Source organism: Cavia porcellus, unplaced genomic scaffold, assembly GCF_034190915.1.
Source record: "Cavia porcellus strain 051 isolate PalLab524CR breed Dunkin Hartley unplaced genomic scaffold, mCavPor4.1 scaffold_5, whole genome shotgun sequence".
Classification (NCBI taxonomy): Eukaryota; Metazoa; Chordata; class Mammalia; order Rodentia; family Caviidae; genus Cavia; species Cavia porcellus.
Window position 1 is genome coordinate 31,292,713 of NW_026947488.1, and position 17,672 is coordinate 31,310,384.

Genomic DNA, 17,672 nt, shown 5'->3' on the forward strand with positions numbered 1-17,672 from the left:
GAGGGGAGGCAGGGACACAGATAACAAAAGGATTAATGTGGTCAGAGGCTAAAAACTTAGGAACAAGAACAATTCAATATGTGAAATCCAGAGCAAATTAGGGCAGAACTCATTCTGTAACTGACGCAAAATGACTAGGCTCCACTCTGGGATGGCTGTGCCACTTGACAGAGAATGTAATTGCTGTGTAACAAAGTGCCCCAAACTTAAAACAACAACAATTATTTCATTATAGCAACAGCTATTTATGGTTTTATTAGTTCTATTTCCCATGGGTCTAGGAGTTGCCTGAGTTCAGCTATTCCTTAGATTCTCAAGTGTTGCCAAGTCAAATGATGCCAATGGCTCGAATCATCACCAAGGTACACAACGGGCTGTGACACTGTGACACTGGCTATTGCCTAGGACCTTAGCCGAAGCTGTCAGATGGAACATGACCCCTCCATGAAGCCTGGATTTCCTCACAGCATTTGGCTGGGATTCTTTAGCTCACATCTGCACTTTACTTACTGGTCTTCTTTCTGAATCTTTTCAGCTCCAGTCTCACTGCTGACAAGTTCATTTTCCTGATAGTTTTTTTTTTTCCTTGCAGCATCAAGGATTGAACCTACAGCTTCATGTATACTTAGGCAAGTGTTTTACTACTGTTGATCCCTCATTTTAGTTTGAGATAGTGTCTTGCTAAACTACCCATACTAGCATGGAGATTATAATCCTCCTGCATCCCAAGCAGCTGAGATTATAGGCATGATTTATTATGCCTAATTTCCTGGTGCTTCTTTAAATCAGAGTCCATAGAACGGGAATCCTGATTGGTGAGCTCATCTTTTGACATGTGTACACGATTGGTTGTTGACATAAAGTAGATTTATTTCTCCTCGTCATCATCCTTCTCTTCCTCATCAACACATGGATTATAAAATATAGTGGACTTTGACATTAGTTTGAATCCTAGGTCTTATCAGTTCTGTGACTTTGAGCAAATAGCATACCTTTTCTGTGCTTTTTTTTTTTTTTTTGCTACTCTAAAAAGTGGAAGTAATAAAAGAAATGACCTCACAGTGCTGTGATCCAACACAGTGAGTCAACATGTTCCTGGCACATAAGAAGTGTTCAGTAAATTTTTCTTATTGTGAATAATGGCAGTGCCATTTTTTAGGTCAAAATAGTGCAGGTGTTGTAGGCACAGCTTGAAGTCTCACTGCCTGTGTAAAAATCATACAGTTCAAACCTTGTGTTCCAAATTCCTGTAATTAAATGCCTATATTTGAATCTCATTCAGATTCCAAATTGTTGTCCTTGGGCCGGTCATCAGACTCTCCGGGCCTCAGTTTGAAGGTGTCTCAGATGAAGCTGTTGGTATTACCTGTGCCCTGAGTTTTCTGTGAGGAATAAACAAGTTAACAGGGTCCCTGTCAGCCAGTGAGGACTATATGAGTGGTATGTTAGCTATTCTTTTGACTGTCAATCATCTTCTCTAACTTCCTGCACCATATTATAGCACTGATGAAGCCTTATTGCACTCAACACCTCTACAAGGGTAATTTCTTATCTCCATTTTTTGGATGAAGAAACTGATGTTTAGGGGAGTGAAGTTGCCCTGAGTATTAGATGAGTGAAAGGCAGTGATGACATTAAATCTCAGGTCCATCTTCTGCCTAACCAGATCTCTCATTAGGACAGTGTTGCTCTCCCAGTTAGCCACAGCAGGGAGAGGTATGCTGTGGAGAGAGAAGGCAAAGATGCCAGGCTCTTGTGGCCTTTTCCCCTCCTTTTAGAGGGGTCTGCACAAAGTGGTCTTTGTGCATGTGACTGGGACCCTGGATGAAAACTCTGGAGCTCTCCTGGACAGTAGGCAGACTCAGAATTTAGTGTTCCCAGTACAGCACATCCTTCCTTGCTCTCAGAAGATCCTGAGCCCTAGTTCATGGGTAGCATTTCTGTCCTACTCTGCCACCCTGTCTTGTTTTGCCCAAACCACTTTCTTCTCTTAACTCACTGGACTGAAATCAGTATCACTTATAAGGTTAGACTCCCTCTGGAAGCTTTAAGGAGGAGTTTCTCCTAGATTTTCAAGTTTCTTTTGTCTGCAAGTGCTCTTTGACTTGAGGCCTCATCACTCCAGTCTCTACAGGGGTCATCTGACAGCTTTCTACTGTGTGTGTAAGATCTCCCTTTGTCTACCTCTTATGACATTTCTAACGATTGCTTTCAGGACCTATCAGGTAACCCAGGACAATCTCTCCATACCAAGATCTTTAACTTTCTGACATCTGTAAAGGACTTCCTCCATTTTTTTTCATATAATATGCACAGGTTCTAGTGGTTAGGATGTTAGGATGTGATGCCTTTTTTCATTCTACAACATATGAAGATCAAAAAATGGAATTTCCTTCTCATTCTCCTTGGCAGTCATTCTCTGGCCTTTGTGTAAGGATAAGAATCTTACACATGGTCCCCCATCCACATCAGTGGATCTAAGAAACCCATCATAAAAAAGAAAATTGTGTCTGTTGTGAACACATACAGACATCTCCTTGTCATTCCTAAAACATTAGAGTATAAGAACTATTTACATATCACTTACATTGTATTAGGTATTATACAGTAGTTTAGAAGTAATTTAAATATACAGGAGGCTGTGCATAATTTATATGCAAATGCTACATCATTTTATTTTAGAGAGCATTGTAGGATTTCATATTTGTTGAGGTCCTGGAACCAAATCCCCAAGGATACTGAGGAATGCCTATCGCTGTCAGATCTGACTGGTAAATTTTTCCATTTGACAGAAGAACGAGACGTAAAGACCAATTGCGAAGGAAGCAAATGCAAGACTCTAGGGACAAATGAAACTTGTGTTCAAAGTTGGGCATCTCACATGGCTTTTCCTCTCACCATATCCCACAAAGATGAGGGTAACTAACTGCTGTACACTGTGATGGGGCGCCACCTAGTGTCCATATAAAGTCATTGTTCAGGAAATCCACCAACCTATCAGTCCTCTGTCCTACAGTGGTGCACCCCTGCAGGAGGGTCATGGAAAATTCTGGTTTCAGAGAGAGCTGGCTTTAAACTTCACTGACTGAGTGACCTAGGACAAGTCACACTTCTCCTCTAACCCTCCATTTGACCTTAACTAAAATGAAAATGAGGCAGAGATGAGAGGATCTTGATGAAGTGCCCCACCACGCCTGTAAACTGGGAATAGCTAGAGAGCAATGAAAAGAAGCCTTGTTTGCAGTTCAGCAGGCCTGGATTTGTTAAATCAAAAACAAACAAAAAATTATTGTGCGTGTGCTGTATGCCAGGCACTGTTCATAATGTAGAGATGTGGCAATAAATAAAACAAACAGTGTTCACAGTTTCGTGCAGCTAACAGTGTAGCATCCGTTTTTTAGTCCATCACTCGTTCGGGGCTCCGGCTGAACAGAGTCTGCCCGCGGGGCTCGGGCGCCCCGCCCCTACTCACCCCCCTGCCCCCCTCACCCGCTCCTGCAGCCACACCCCTAGTCTGGCCCCGGCCCCCTGCCAAGCTCCCTCCAGTCGGCGCGCCCTATTTAAGCCACACCCAGTTCCCGCCCAAGCCTCGCCACGCCCCACTGCGCACCGGGGACGCCTGGCGGCGCTGCAGCTCTGCGCCTCACACCTGGCTCGCGCTGTGGGCGCCTCCTCAGAGCGCTGGCCTGCGCGTCTAGCCTCAGGCTCTGCGCTGAAAGTAGGGTTCAGCCTGGGAGGCCGGGCAGGCCGCGAGGGCAGGAGCGGGTCGGGCACTGCGAGCTCCACAGCCCGAGCCCGGCTCCTCACGGCCCCCTCAGCTCGCGGCGCCAGCCGCACAGACCCAGCCTGAGGGAGCCCTTGGGATCCCCTTGCGCGCGCCCTCGGGGCCACCCCTCTGGCCTCAGTTTCCCCTTGAGGTGTCCGGCTGTGGACACTTCAGCCCTTGGCCCTGACAGCAGCCCCCCCCCGCCCCTGCCCCCCGCGTTGTTCCCAGCCCTGGAAGCTCGCGGCACCCCGGCTCCCCGCCCCTCGCGCGGTGCTGGCCGTCCAGAAAGTCTCCACCTCTTGGCTGGGCTCGCTCCCCGCGCTCCTCCCCGCCGCCCCGGCCTCCCGCCCTCGCCTGCCATCCGCGCACCGCAGCCCAGGCCGCGCGGTCCCTGCCTCCTACTTTCTGTCTCGTCCTGAGGATACTGACAGGAGTGTGTGTTGTGTGGCGGGGTAGGGTATGCTCGGGAATTTTAAGTCACAAGGCTCAGGTTTTGAGGGGTGTGTGTGTGTGATTGTGATATTTGGAAATTAAACCTAGGACCTTCACCCCTCAGCTAAATCCCCAACTTCTCTCTGCCATAGAGGACCACGCTGAATTGACCTCGCTGTGCTCGAGCTTGTGATCCTTTTGCCTCATTCTCCCAGAGTACTGGGGATCACAGGTATGCACCACCTGACCCCTTAAGGCTATTACATTAAAAGTACTCACACATGTGGCGAAGAGCGATTTTAGAAGGTAAATTTAATATTATTCCAGTATACCAAAATATACGCAGTAGAAAGAAGAAAAGTGGAGCCAGGGTTAGGCACAAGCCATAAACATCAAAATCTCTAGTTGTGTCATGGGGGAATATGGTTTGGTCAATTGCATAACCTTCAAGGTGGGTGTAATGATTTGATTCTCGTGGCAGAAATGGGCATTGATCAAAGTTCACCTAAATTTTTAATTCTGTGACTGGCTTTGTTTTTGTGTTCATTTTGGCTCAGTGTTCCGTTATCGAAAGTTTAAATAGAAGTTTTCATAGTGGCAGTTTAAAATTACTTATATTAAGCAATAATTTTATTCTTCTGTAGGGGTCAACCAAAGTATTACAAAACATTCCTTCTCATTTGTAGCTTCCTCATAAAGCCTTAAATTTTTTTAAGTTGTACATTTTATATGTACATTGATTTCTTCTATTTTAAAATGAAGATTTTCTCATATTTTTCAAAACATTTAAATTCGATTCTTCTTTCTTTTCTTGGTCTTCTGATTCTTCTTCTAGTTTCTTGATTTTTCTTTTTTAGTTCTTGACTTTATAGTCACTTGGAATTCTATTATTTTTAACTTCAAAAACATATTGTTAAATAAATCAGAGCATCTTGAAGAGAACAATGACATTCAATACTTGAGTATGAAAGTGATACTTCTCAAATTCTTAACTTCCTATTCCATACTTTGTCTACCTTTTCTTATTCTTTCCTATTTTTGATGCCTATTTTTTAGCCTTCGTCTTTTATTTATTTAACCATACTCGGTTATAAAGAATGGAAATCCTACATAGGATAAAATAAAGAAAATCTAAGAGAGATCCTCTGTTATGATCCATTTATGAGATTGATGAGCTGCCAGCTGTGCAAACAGGACTGACTGTTATGATCCATTTAAATTAGGTGTGACTCACAATCTGCTAGTGCTCTGTCATTCATTTAAGATTTTATAAAGATTGTTTTTTTTCAAGAAAATACTCTGAATTGAATAATATATTGAATTAAGTGATAATCAATGTTATTTTATAGAATTTAAAACTGTTGCCACGAAATACTACTGAAATATATATCTTGGAGCCCAGAATTAAACTCAGGACCTGGTGCTTGCCAAGCAGGTACTGTGCCACTGAGCTATATCACTGGCCTTAAATATATTTTTGTGTTCTCTCTAGTTCATTAAATATAACTAAGGAATAAGCAACATGTTCTACACCCATGTGCTTATGAATAGGCGAGGGCCACTGGCCAAAATATGGCTTGCAGCTCACTGGGAGAAGAAACTCACAAAGGCCCATGTATTTGAATGTAATCTAGAGACAACCATTGAAAAAATTATTTCACCTAAGGTATGTTACTGATTAAAATGATAATTTGTATTGCCATAACTTCTGTAGAAGAAAGGAATTTAAATACATTTATATTGTTAAATAAATTTCCAAGACAATTGTACTTCTCAGATTGTCTTTTAATGCCTTATAGCAATTATTGTCTGAACATAAATATGTATTGGTTTCTGTTGATTATTTGTTCATGTATTTATCATAAATTGATTGGAGCCTGAGGTATAAAGGTTGTTTTATATATATTTTGTAATCTTGTTCTTTGTGTATATAGTAGATACCTAGTTAATACTTCTAGAAAATAATGAATGGGGAGGGTATAAAAAAAGATTGATTATAAACTTAAAAAATAACATATCATAAAATATTGTGTTCATTCATTATAAAGCTATAAACTAGCCATCAGATTTTGTATTAAAATATCTTAATATTTTTGTAGTTTAAGTCTGTACCTGCTTGAGAGAAGAATGAATCATAGTTAAAAGATTACTGTATGTTATTAATCTTTATTAATTTATTTAATACTTCTTAAAAGGCTTCTTGTATCCCTAGTGAAGTGGTAGTTAGCATTAACTCTTAAATTGTTCAAATTTACATTTAATCCTTGTTTCATCACTTAATAGCTGTATTACTTTGGGCTTGCCACTTAATATATCTGGGTAGATAGAATTTTTCTTTTATGAATAGATATTGTTGTCAAAGTTAAATAAATTAATGTATGAAAAGCTCTTGGAGCTGGACGTGGTGGTTCACGCCTGTAATCCCAGCATCCTGGAGGCTGAGGTGGGAAGATCGTTGTGAGTTCAAGACTGGCCTGGGCTACAAAGTGAGCCTGAACTGCATAGCGAGACCTCGTCTCAAAAAAGATAAAAAAGGAAGAAAGAAAGAGAAAGAGAGAGATAGAGAGAGAGAGAGAGAGAGAGAGAGAGAGAGAGAGACAGAGAGAGAGAGAGAGAGAGAGAGGAAAGAAAAAGAAAGAAAGAAAGAAAGAAGAGAAAGAAAGAAAGAGAAAGAAAGAAAGAAAGAGAGAGAGAGAAAGAAAGAAAGAAAGAAGGAAAGAAAGAAAGAAAGAAAGAAAGAAAGAAAGAAAGAAAGAAAGAAAGAAAGAAAGAAAGAAAGAAAGAAAGAAAAAAGCTCTTGCGACATTGACGGGTCCAAAATAAATTGTAGCCATTTTTATTAAACTGAAGTCCATGAAGGTTACATGAGTCAACCTCAGCAACTGAGTTAAGATTTAAATCCCAGTCTGCCTGACTACAGAATTTATATTCTTCCTGCAGTATTCATAGTAGTACATGGCACTTAAATGCCACCTTAGATCATTTTTATGAAATAAGCAAAAAAAATCATTTTACAAGGAGAGATAAAATTTAAGTGATTTACTTTAAGAATAAGGCATATCTTTTTCAAAGAGAGGAAATTTTTATAATTTCAGTAACTTTCAAAGTTGAAAACTTATGAACCTAATTTTTATTCTAATTTTAAAATTATGGAAAGGTGAAAATTGCACTTCGTACTTCAGGACACCTTCTTTTGGGAATTGTTCGAATCTATGATAGGAAGGCAAAATATCTTTTGGCCGACTGCAGTGAAGCATTTCTTAAAATGAAGATGACATTCCGCCCAGGTACACATACAATGTTAGTTTGTCTCAGTCTTCTTGGTTCCCTTTTGCATGTTTAGTTGGGTAGAGTCTTTCAGTTGGCAGTAAATTATAATTCAGGTGATTTTGTGAATGATTGAATCCAAGTTTCCATCATTAAGGATAAATTATATTATTTCCCTTTCTTTTTTCCTATGTTTGCAGGAAAAGGTTTTGCTTTCTAAAATTTGTAATGTTCCTATGTATTACATAAGAAATATGATTAAAGCACAACTTATATATAAAAAACTCGTGTATTCCTTTTTTTTTTTTTTTTGTCTTTTTCATTTTTATCAGTACCAGGGATCGAACTCATGACAGCCTGCTTGCAAGGCAGGTGCTTATGCCACTGAGCTAAATCCCCAGCCCCCCAGAACTCCTGTATTCCATTTTAACAAATTATTTAGTTTGTTGAATGTGTTTTGTCTTTATGAATGAAATTAGAAATAGTATAAGTGACAAACCAAATACCAATAGTTGGCATTTTTTATAATTCACAAGAATCAAGTTGTATGCTGTTTATGAAATACTATCAAAATACCTGGACATGCCAAAATGCTGGAAATTTATGTCTCATAAATATAATGTTTTCAAAATATAATGTATATGGCATTTGTTCCACTTTTAAAACATTCATCATTTTCCATGTTGGGTAATGGTTATTTAGATACCAGTCTTTCTGCTTCACTAGTCTTTAGGCTCTCTGAAGGAAGCATCTTTGTTGTGTTCACTTTCTGAATCTCTTATGGTATCTGTCTTGGTGCCTTGCACAAACTATTCTCTCAGTCAACTTTTGTTGAATCAGGATTGACAAGGGTTTTTAAAATTTTTCTTTATTTTAAAATATTTCTAGTTAAATTTATGGTTAAGTAATATTCATCTCTTCACTTATTATTTCATTTATATATTCCACAAATATTTATTGATCTTATACTTTGTGTCAAACATGGACTGCTTGTGCTATGAAGGAAAATAAACATAACATTGCAGCAAAATAAGAGAGAAGTTTACTTTAGTTAGGGAAGTTGGGAAAAATCTTTCTGAGGGGATAGAATTTAACTTGAAAAGTAAGAAATATCCAGCCATGTAATAAGTTCCACATGGACTGGCATAACAGACAGGTGAAATGGCAAAAGTCTTTTGATGACAACATGCTTGATTTTTTCAAGAAACAGAAGGGAGAGTATGTCTAGAGAAAGTACAGTGAGTGAGGAGAACAGTGTCCTCATGTGATGCTTGATAGGTTGGCAGGGCAAGAAAGGCCTCAGTTAGACATTTTGCTTTTATTAAAATGTACTATAAAAGTTGCTAAACTGTTTCATGAGAAGTTTTTGATCAGTTTGCTTTTGGAAACTATTACTATGTTTTATGGAGAAGGGACTGCAGCGTGACAGGAGTAAATAAAGGAAACCAGTTAAAGAGACTAGCAAAGAAGTCCAATGAGAGCAAATAAATAAAGATTTTGTTGAGTTCCTTATTTTATACTGCCTCATTACTTATTAAATGTGATTTTTTATTCTTTTTCAGGACTGGTTGACCTCCCAAAAGAGAGTTTTGAAGCAGCTTACAATGCTATTACATTACCAGAAGAATTTTATGATTTTGACACTCATAATATAAAGTAAATTATTTTGTTTACCTTCCTGAAATTTGATTTTATTGATATTTTATTGTTTTCCTATTCAAATTTCAGAGTGGCACATGAAATGTATCTAACAAATGAAAAAGTACACATACAGTTGACAGATTTAAATTTAATGTGAAATTCCAAAGTGTACCAACAAAAATTTATCATTATATTCATCAAATATAATTTATAATATTGTCAATATATTCATCTGTCCGTTCAATAAGTACTCACTGTGTGCTTTTCCTAGATCAGGCACTGTTCTCAGCATTGAGGAGACAGTGATGAATAAAACACAGCTCCTGGCCTCATAGATCATACACTTTAGTTGGAGGAGATTGACATTAAACAAACATACACAATATTGGGGCCAGGGATTTAGCTTAGCGGCCCAAGTGCCTGCCTGGCAAGCATGAGGTTGTGAGTTTGATCCCTGGTGCCAAAATAAATAAATAAATATACAATAAGCCAAGAAACAACTAGATGATCTAGTATGAAGAAAAATAGAAAATAATGAGTATTCAGGAAAGGATTTTGTGATAAGAACAGAAAACTGAAGGAAATAAAAGAACCACTCATTCAATAATGTGGGTGAAAACTAGCTAGAGCAAGTGGAAAGGTTCTAAAACAGAGCGTATTGGGTGCTTCCAAAGTACAGCAAAGAGGCAAGTGAGATTGGAATGGAGTCAGTGAGGGGCTTGAGTGGTATATAAATGAGATCAGAGAAGTAGCAGGAGGCTACAGTCAGACTTATCTTACTCAGAAAGGAAGCACAGGAGAGTTTGAATAGAGACTAGCTTGAATTCAGCATGCTCTTTCTGGCTTCTTACTATAAGGAGGAAAAGGAGGAAGCAGGGAACTTGTGAGATTATTAGAAATCCAGATAGAAGAAGATAGTATCTGTGATCTTTTCTTACCTTCATCTTGTCAAGGTGGTAGCAGTCAAATTATGGATATGTGTAGAAATTAGAGCCAACAAGATTTGCTGCTGAATTGGATGTGAGGCTCTAAGAAGTGAAGAATGCCACATGATTTTTGACATGAGAGTGGAGTTACCACTTAATAAAATTAAGATCACTAGGGAATGGCAAATTTAAGAAGGGGCAAGAAAAGGAAGTAAGTTAAGTTTTGGAAATGACAGTTGCACATCTATAATTGTCTGAATTATGTGTTTCCCTAAATTCAGACATTGAAACCTAATCCCATTAGTGGTACCTTTAGGTAATGATCAGGTCACTAGGGTAGAGAACTCTCAAGGGATTAGTGCCCTTATAAAAGGGGCCTGAGAAACTTTCTGCTACCTAAAACACAGCAAGAAGGTGCCATCTCTGAGAAACACATGCTTACCAGACACTGAATCTGATGGAGCCTTGAGCTTAGAGTACCTAATGTCCAGCACTGTGTGCAGTGAAATGCTGTTGCTTGTAAATAGGTCAATTTAATCTATTTGTTACAACTGCCCCAAAGCCTGGAAAGTTCAAAGCCAGGATACCAGCATATTCAGTGATGGGGGCGGGGAGTCTTGCTTCCTGGCTCATAGATGAAAGTTTTTTCACTATGTCCTCATACGTGGAAGAAGCAGTGCATCATTTTTGGACCTGATAATACTGCTAATACCATTTATCAAGCAGAGACTTCATGATTTATTTACCTCACAAAGGCCTTATCTTTTAATACCTCTGCACTGATTATTAGATTTCAACTTACAGATCAGAGGGGCACAACATTTAGACTTTGCAGGAGTAAGCATCTATTTCAAGCACAAGTAAGTTAAAAACTGAAAAGGACCATTGGACCTGTCAACATGGAGATTGTGTATATGTTAATACATATAACTATTGAGAAAACAAAAAAATTTCTTCATTTGTATAATAAAATTTTCTTATTTCAGGCTTTTTAAGTGTACTATACAAGTATCATGATCTATCTGTATAGTTTCCCTAATCTTAACATTTCTCTATAGTGTGATTGATATTTCAGAGCAATTCACTCAGAACCAAAGCAGACCTGAAGAAATTACACTTAGAGAACAGGATGGCAATGATCTACTTTTCCAAACAGATAACTTTGGTGAGAATTTTTTAAAAATTAAAATTATAAGTCATAATTATATTTACATTTTTATATTGAAACAGTATCTGCAGAACTAGGTATAGAATGAATATGTTTATGTAAATATAATTCTCCCAAAATTTTCTCACCTTTTTCTAGTACAGATGTTAATTCTAAGATATTCTTAGGGTATACCTTCTTTCTCGGTGTATAACCATTTATTGAATACTCTATAATACATCAGATGTTATCATAAACACAGGCCAGTACCAACGTTTAAAAGAAGGAGTTACTGCCATCAAGGAACTTTAGGCTGGGAGAGAGACATACAAATAAATAATTGGTATAGCTAACATTCATACAAAGTTTTATATGTCTGCTACATAAAAACTTTTAAGTATCATATTTCCTACAATATGATGACTATGAGTTGTAAAATAATATATTTTAAATAAATTTGGGATTGAGGAGGAGGGAATACTATCACACTGAATGTACAGACTGAACTGATTTTAAATGTTACAATGTTTGGGCAAAGTGAGTGTACTTTAAAATTGAAGTGACATACTCTGATTCTGCTATATAGTTCTTTTTTTTTCTGACATGCCCATCTCTGTCTTGTGTCATGATATTTATATGCCTTCTATGCTGGTCTACAAACTCCATGAGGGTTGATCTGTGCCATGTTCATCTTTGAATTTCTTACACTTCCCAAAACAGCGTAGGAGAAGGATGGCCTAAACTTGTCTTGGTTCAGGGGTAGAGTCAAGGAAGTAATGTTTGAACTACCTCTTTATCTCAGCTTCTCCTTCTCTCTTTCTTTCTATTATCTCAAAACATCTGTGTTGAAGAACTCTTTTTATAGTTTTTGTCTATTTTTAATTTGTCTATATCATTATTTTATTTTTGTATAAATTTAATAAATTCCTAAAATTTAAAATGAATTCAAATTTCATTTTAGTAGAAATTAAAAGTCTAAAAATCTTAAGTTTTTATTAGTCAACATATATAAAATTATTCTGTCAGATTGCTATAAATCATTCTAACATTTGCTTCTAATTGCAGTTTTTATTATGGACCGGCACCAGTCCACAGACCATACTTGGACTAGAATGGATCTATACCTAGAGATATAATTGTATACTTTCCTGGACACAACACTTTATATAAAATTTCCTGTAAATTCTATTATTTTTCTTCATGCCTGAAACTTTAGTATTGCTTTCAATTGTACTTTCTTTAAGCTTCATACTAATGATGAAATGTCTCTTAGGTTTTCTTTCTATAGTTCACCAATATCAAAAAACTGGAATACTGTACTGCCCTCCTACAAACCTTACTCTATTTTCTTTCTACATTTTCCACATCTCTACAAAAGCAATTATCTTTAAATTTCATTTTTTCGTATCACATTCCTCTACTGAAGTACATTAGTTTCCTGTGATACTGTATTGAACTCCTTTGCCTATCATCAAAGACTTCTTCCAATTTATCACCTTGTATATCAACTGTACTCTATGCTTTCTTTCTCCAGGGCTAGGAGTTGAGCCCAGATCCTTTGCATTGAGCTATATCCCTATCACTTTTTATTTTGAGATTTGTATTTTGACAAAGTCATTAAATTGCCACAGCTTGGGTCTCGAATTTATAATTTTCCTTCATCAGAATGCTGGAGTTACAGATACACCCAGATTGTTTTATCCTTAATATGGACATGTTGCCATATTCAAGCAAATGTCTTACAATCTAACCAATACAATTTAGATGTTCACATTTTTATGTCTTATGTAATTCAAAACATTGAGAGCAAATTCTTAGTAGATCAACAGACCCAAGTTTGAATCAGAACTTTATTGCTTAATGTTTGGTGCTTAGTGATTGTCTAAGCTCTCTGAGCTTTATTGCCCTCTCTGTAAAGGCGAGATATCTTCTAGAAATAGCATAGGTTGTTTTTTCCTTTATTCTTTGCCTTCAGTCCTCTCCACCAATATAAGAATTTTCTCACTTTTAAAAACAATCTTAAATTTACTGTTCCTTAAGAAATGTTTAAATATTAACCCATCCTATTCTGTATTTCAGTATAAAATTGAAGGTAGTGGCTATTTCTTTTCTGTAACCTCAGATTCATGTGGTGCTCAGTGCTCAGAATGTAGTATCTGTTCATATATGTTATTCTTTGGCCAAGGCTGATTTTTTTGAGAGGTATCAAATTGCACATTGTATGAACATATTCTTATATTTTTAAAAGTCACTTAATCTTTTCTATTGGTCAGGTCTTTAATCTAGTATGATTAAGATTGCTGTTTTCAATTCTTCATTTTTTAAAGATGTAGGTCTAGAGCCAGGGATTTAGTTCAGCCGTGTAAGCACCTATGTGGCAAGCACAAGGTCATGAATGCGATCCCCGATACATGTATAAGATATGTATATATAGTAGGTATATATATATATTAGGTATATATATTTATGTATATAAAGAGAAAGAGATGTAAATCTATTGAAGAATGTTTGATATGAATCAAAGAATATCATCAGTCAAAGAATATCATGATTTTCTTTAAAATAGGTTGCTGGAGGAAAGGGACTACCAACCTCTGACCTCTAGAGTTTTAGACTCCTGGACCTAAAGATTCAAACCCAAGAGATAAAAAGAATATCAGTGTAACATATTAACTATCAGAACACAGAGTTGGCATTAGAGGGAGCTGGATTCAGTTCCTGGCTTTGTCATTGATTAGTCTATTATTGATGGCAAATAAATTATAAAGTTAATTACAAAACCTTTCTTTGATGTATTTCTTCATTGTACAATAAAGATTATATCTTCTGTTGTATAATATGTAGAATACATTAATGCTACTTCACTGTGTTTATCATTTTTATTTATTCTATCTTCAACTTCTAGCATATTCAATAAATATTTATTAGATGAATGTTGTAAACCTGATCTTTAATATTTTATCTACATTTCCATTTTCCTAAGAAAGCATATATGCTCCTTATTTTTCCTGACCCTTATTATGGATAAAACAATTCAATCTATTATGCTTAGAATTATATGAAATAATAGTTGGTCAAGTAAAACTTGAATTATTTAATGTAGAGGAAATCGTCCTACTGTCATGGTATCTTTGCCTTCTAGGAAATTATTGAATTATACAATAATTAATAAATTTTAATGTTTTGGCTTTTTTCCTATTGTATTGGAAAGAGTATTATATCAGAATGCTAATCTCTGCTGATTAACCGACTGATTTATTTGAATAATTTGAATGATCTTTTTCAACTGTCATTTTTCATATATATATATGTATATATATATATATAATAAGAATGTTTAAACTAGATAACATCTCCATTTCCTTCTAACCCTAAAATTATTTGTTTTTATTAATAACAACATTAATGATATACATTTATTTAGGGGAAGAATCTGAAATTCTCAGAAGACATAGTTTCTTTGATGACAACATATTACTGAACTCCAGTGGTCATTTAATTGAACATAGTCCTAGAAGTCTCACTGAAGAAAAAGTTTTGTTCTGTGACAGTGGAGATGGATTTGGAGATGAAGGATCTGCAGGAGAAATGATTGGTATGCTACCTAGCCATATCAAAATCAAGTATTCAATCAAATATATTAATATATGACATGAAACTAAAATTTCAAATATCCTTCTTTGTGATGCAAGTCAACTCATTTTTCACACAATTTTTAAAAGTCTATGCATATTTAGGGTTGCCCTAATGGCCACTTGTTTAAATATATTTTCCATAGAAGTTGGGAACTACTGTGTATTTTTATTTTTACAAATTCCTAATTTTTTGGAAGAGGAGAGAGAGATTAGTATATCTCTCACAAAATACATTACATTATATTCTGGGAAGGATTTTCATCTTTAACACTAGTTGTAGGACTACTAAAGAATCTAACATTTTATTTGTGTATTATAATTATAGAAGTAGTATAAGCAAAAGTGAGAAAACTACATATGTATATTTTAAAGGTTGCTGTCATGTAAAATACATATTTTGAAAGTTTTAGTTTATATTATCTAGTCCCTTCACAATACCTTACATAAAGCGATGTTAATAAGTGTTATGTGAGTACGTGACAGATTCAAGTTTATATGACAAAGTATGTATTGTGCTTTTCAAGACAATCTATTGCAAGATGATGATGATATTATCCTGTTAGAAGACACGCATTTAAACAGAGACATTTCCCGGCCTTCTGAGCTTCCCAGTACAATAATGGGTATGTTAAAATTTTCCTTTGGGTCGAAAATGAACAGATATTTATTTGAATTAAGCCTTAAAACTTCTACATGTAAGTAGCAATACAATATAGTAAAAGATAAAGAATATTCCTCACACTCTTTTTGTCTGATTCTGGGCACCATGAAATAGGAAGTTGGTTTCTTTTGCAGTATAGGTGTTAAACCCAGGGTCTTTGCATTGAGCTACCCCCTCTGCTGACCAACTGATAGTTGAGGAAGAGAGTGAGTGACTGACTAACTGGCTGACTGAAAGACAGTCTCTCTAAACTGTGAAAAAGCCTGGGCTGGGTAAAACTCATAATCTTCCTATGTCAGCCTCCTACAGTGTTGAGGTTTAGGTTCTGCAAAAGGCACAACGAAGGGTATTTTAACCCAGACTGAGAGCATGCTTTAAAACTTTGCCCAAATATTGGACTATTGAACCCTAAAAATAACATATGTTGCATGATAAATAAATAAATGGTATTGCTTGATAATCTGTATACAATCTATAACTTCTGAGGGACACTACAAAGATGAGATATTTTTCCTAATTGAAATCCTTACCAAAATGCTTCAGATGATTTGAGGTCTTTTAGGATGATTTTTCTTTAAAATTAAAAGTACAACTTGCCCTATTTTGATTCTCTACAATTTTCAATGTTGTATTTGGTTTCTAATGCAATAATAGAAATTGAAAATGTAAGAAGAGTTAGACAGTAAAATTTTATAGTTTGTTATAAATCAATTAATGTGATTCAATAGAATATAAATATCAACATATCAAATTTATATCCAACATTTATTTTATTTGCTGCTGCTGTTTTCAGTGCCACAGTGATTGTATACTATCCTTAGATGTCATATGTACAAAAAGAGCAATAATGTTTACTCACCCAAACACTGTGGATCCCCTATAATCTCTGAATTTCTTCACTGCTATTAATAACATGGTCCTAAGAACTCAGACATAACTCCAGTTAGCAATATAATCTTCAGTTAGTGTTCACCTCATACAGTCTCTAAGCTTAGAAATAACCATATGTTTTTATAATTATTTTAATGGCATCATTAATTTGTAGAACCAGATAATCCAGATGGCATATGTCTGCATGAGAATGAAAAACTGGGTGAAGTAACATTATTATCAAATGAAGAGGAAGGATTTGCTCTTGAGCCAGTTGACATTTCAGGTCAGACACATTCATGTTATTTTTATCCTTGATACACTGCTCTCTTATTTACTCTGAGATATTTAATCAAAAAATACAGGAGATAGTCTAGTAATAGAATTTTTAATACAATAGGAAAAGAATATGAAGAAAATTTCAGGTAATTCTTTCATTGTACTCAAGTCTTTTCAAGTCATATATCCAAGTTTAAACTCTGGAAAACTTAAGAGAGATTTAATGCAGTTCAAGAAGTTATTCAGTCATTAACCTATGTGCACAGAAATAAAGAAAACATGGTTCTTTCCCTTAAGGAGTTTTATAATCCTGACTTCTACTCTAAACACTGGAAATGCTATAGTCTCAAGGCATCCTCATGCGTGCTCACTGCAGGAAAGGGACCCACCACCCCAATCTCTGGGCAGAGAGTAGATAAGAGAACAGGGCCTGCACCCTCCTATGAGTGAGTGCTCCCATGTGCTGAATCCTAGAGACCTCTGTCTGCTCAAAAATATACCCCATGACTCCTGTGGACCCCAGCAGGTACAGGAATGTGCCCAAGTATTACAGCAATGGGATGGGGCAGTTCCTAAATCAAACCCAGGGCTAGCATCAGATCCTACCTGCTGACTGGAGTGGAGAACTGTTCAGACTGAATTAGCTCAGGTTTTAAGTATGGGGGAAAAGTAGAAATTGGTGTGGCTATCTATAATCAGACTGCGACTAAGGCAAGAAGGAAACTGTGCAAACACTCAGGTTTTTTGGCACAGTTGTCACATGAGAATCACATGAGAATTTTCTTGTTGAACTATTTGATCTATTTTTTTTTCACTTTGATTTACTTGGTATTTATTTTCCCTCCCTCTTCTTGTCTCACTGTTTTCATTTCTAGGCTTCTGTAGCAATATTTTCTTATTTTTTGTTTCTCTCATTTTTAAAATTCTTTTTGTTTTTCATTTGCTATTTTCTGCTCTCTCAGTCGCACCAATGTTCTCCCATAATAACCTTTTGTCTTCACTATTCTATTCCTTTTTCTCTGCCTTATCTTGCCTAGCTCTTTGTCTT

The 17,672-nt window shown here is 36.3% G+C and overlaps 1 protein-coding gene across 1 annotated transcript in view; it reads left to right on the forward strand.

The window, feature by feature from the left end:
* The first annotated feature begins 4,067 nt into the window (after window positions 1-4,067).
* Rad21l1 (RAD21 cohesin complex component like 1) overlaps window positions 4,068-17,672 on the forward strand; it is a 28,519-nt gene continuing 14,914 nt past the window's right edge. The window contains exons 1-8 of the mRNA XM_013159686.3: window positions 4,068-4,430; window positions 5,691-5,864; window positions 7,356-7,485; window positions 9,028-9,121; window positions 11,091-11,197; window positions 14,604-14,774; window positions 15,339-15,437; window positions 16,521-16,631. Of these exons, the coding sequence (XP_013015140.1) occupies window positions 5,721-5,864; window positions 7,356-7,485; window positions 9,028-9,121; window positions 11,091-11,197; window positions 14,604-14,774; window positions 15,339-15,437; window positions 16,521-16,631 (856 nt within the window). The 5' untranslated portion in view covers window positions 4,068-4,430; window positions 5,691-5,720. The remainder of the gene's footprint in view (window positions 4,431-5,690; window positions 5,865-7,355; window positions 7,486-9,027; window positions 9,122-11,090; window positions 11,198-14,603; window positions 14,775-15,338; window positions 15,438-16,520; window positions 16,632-17,672) is intronic.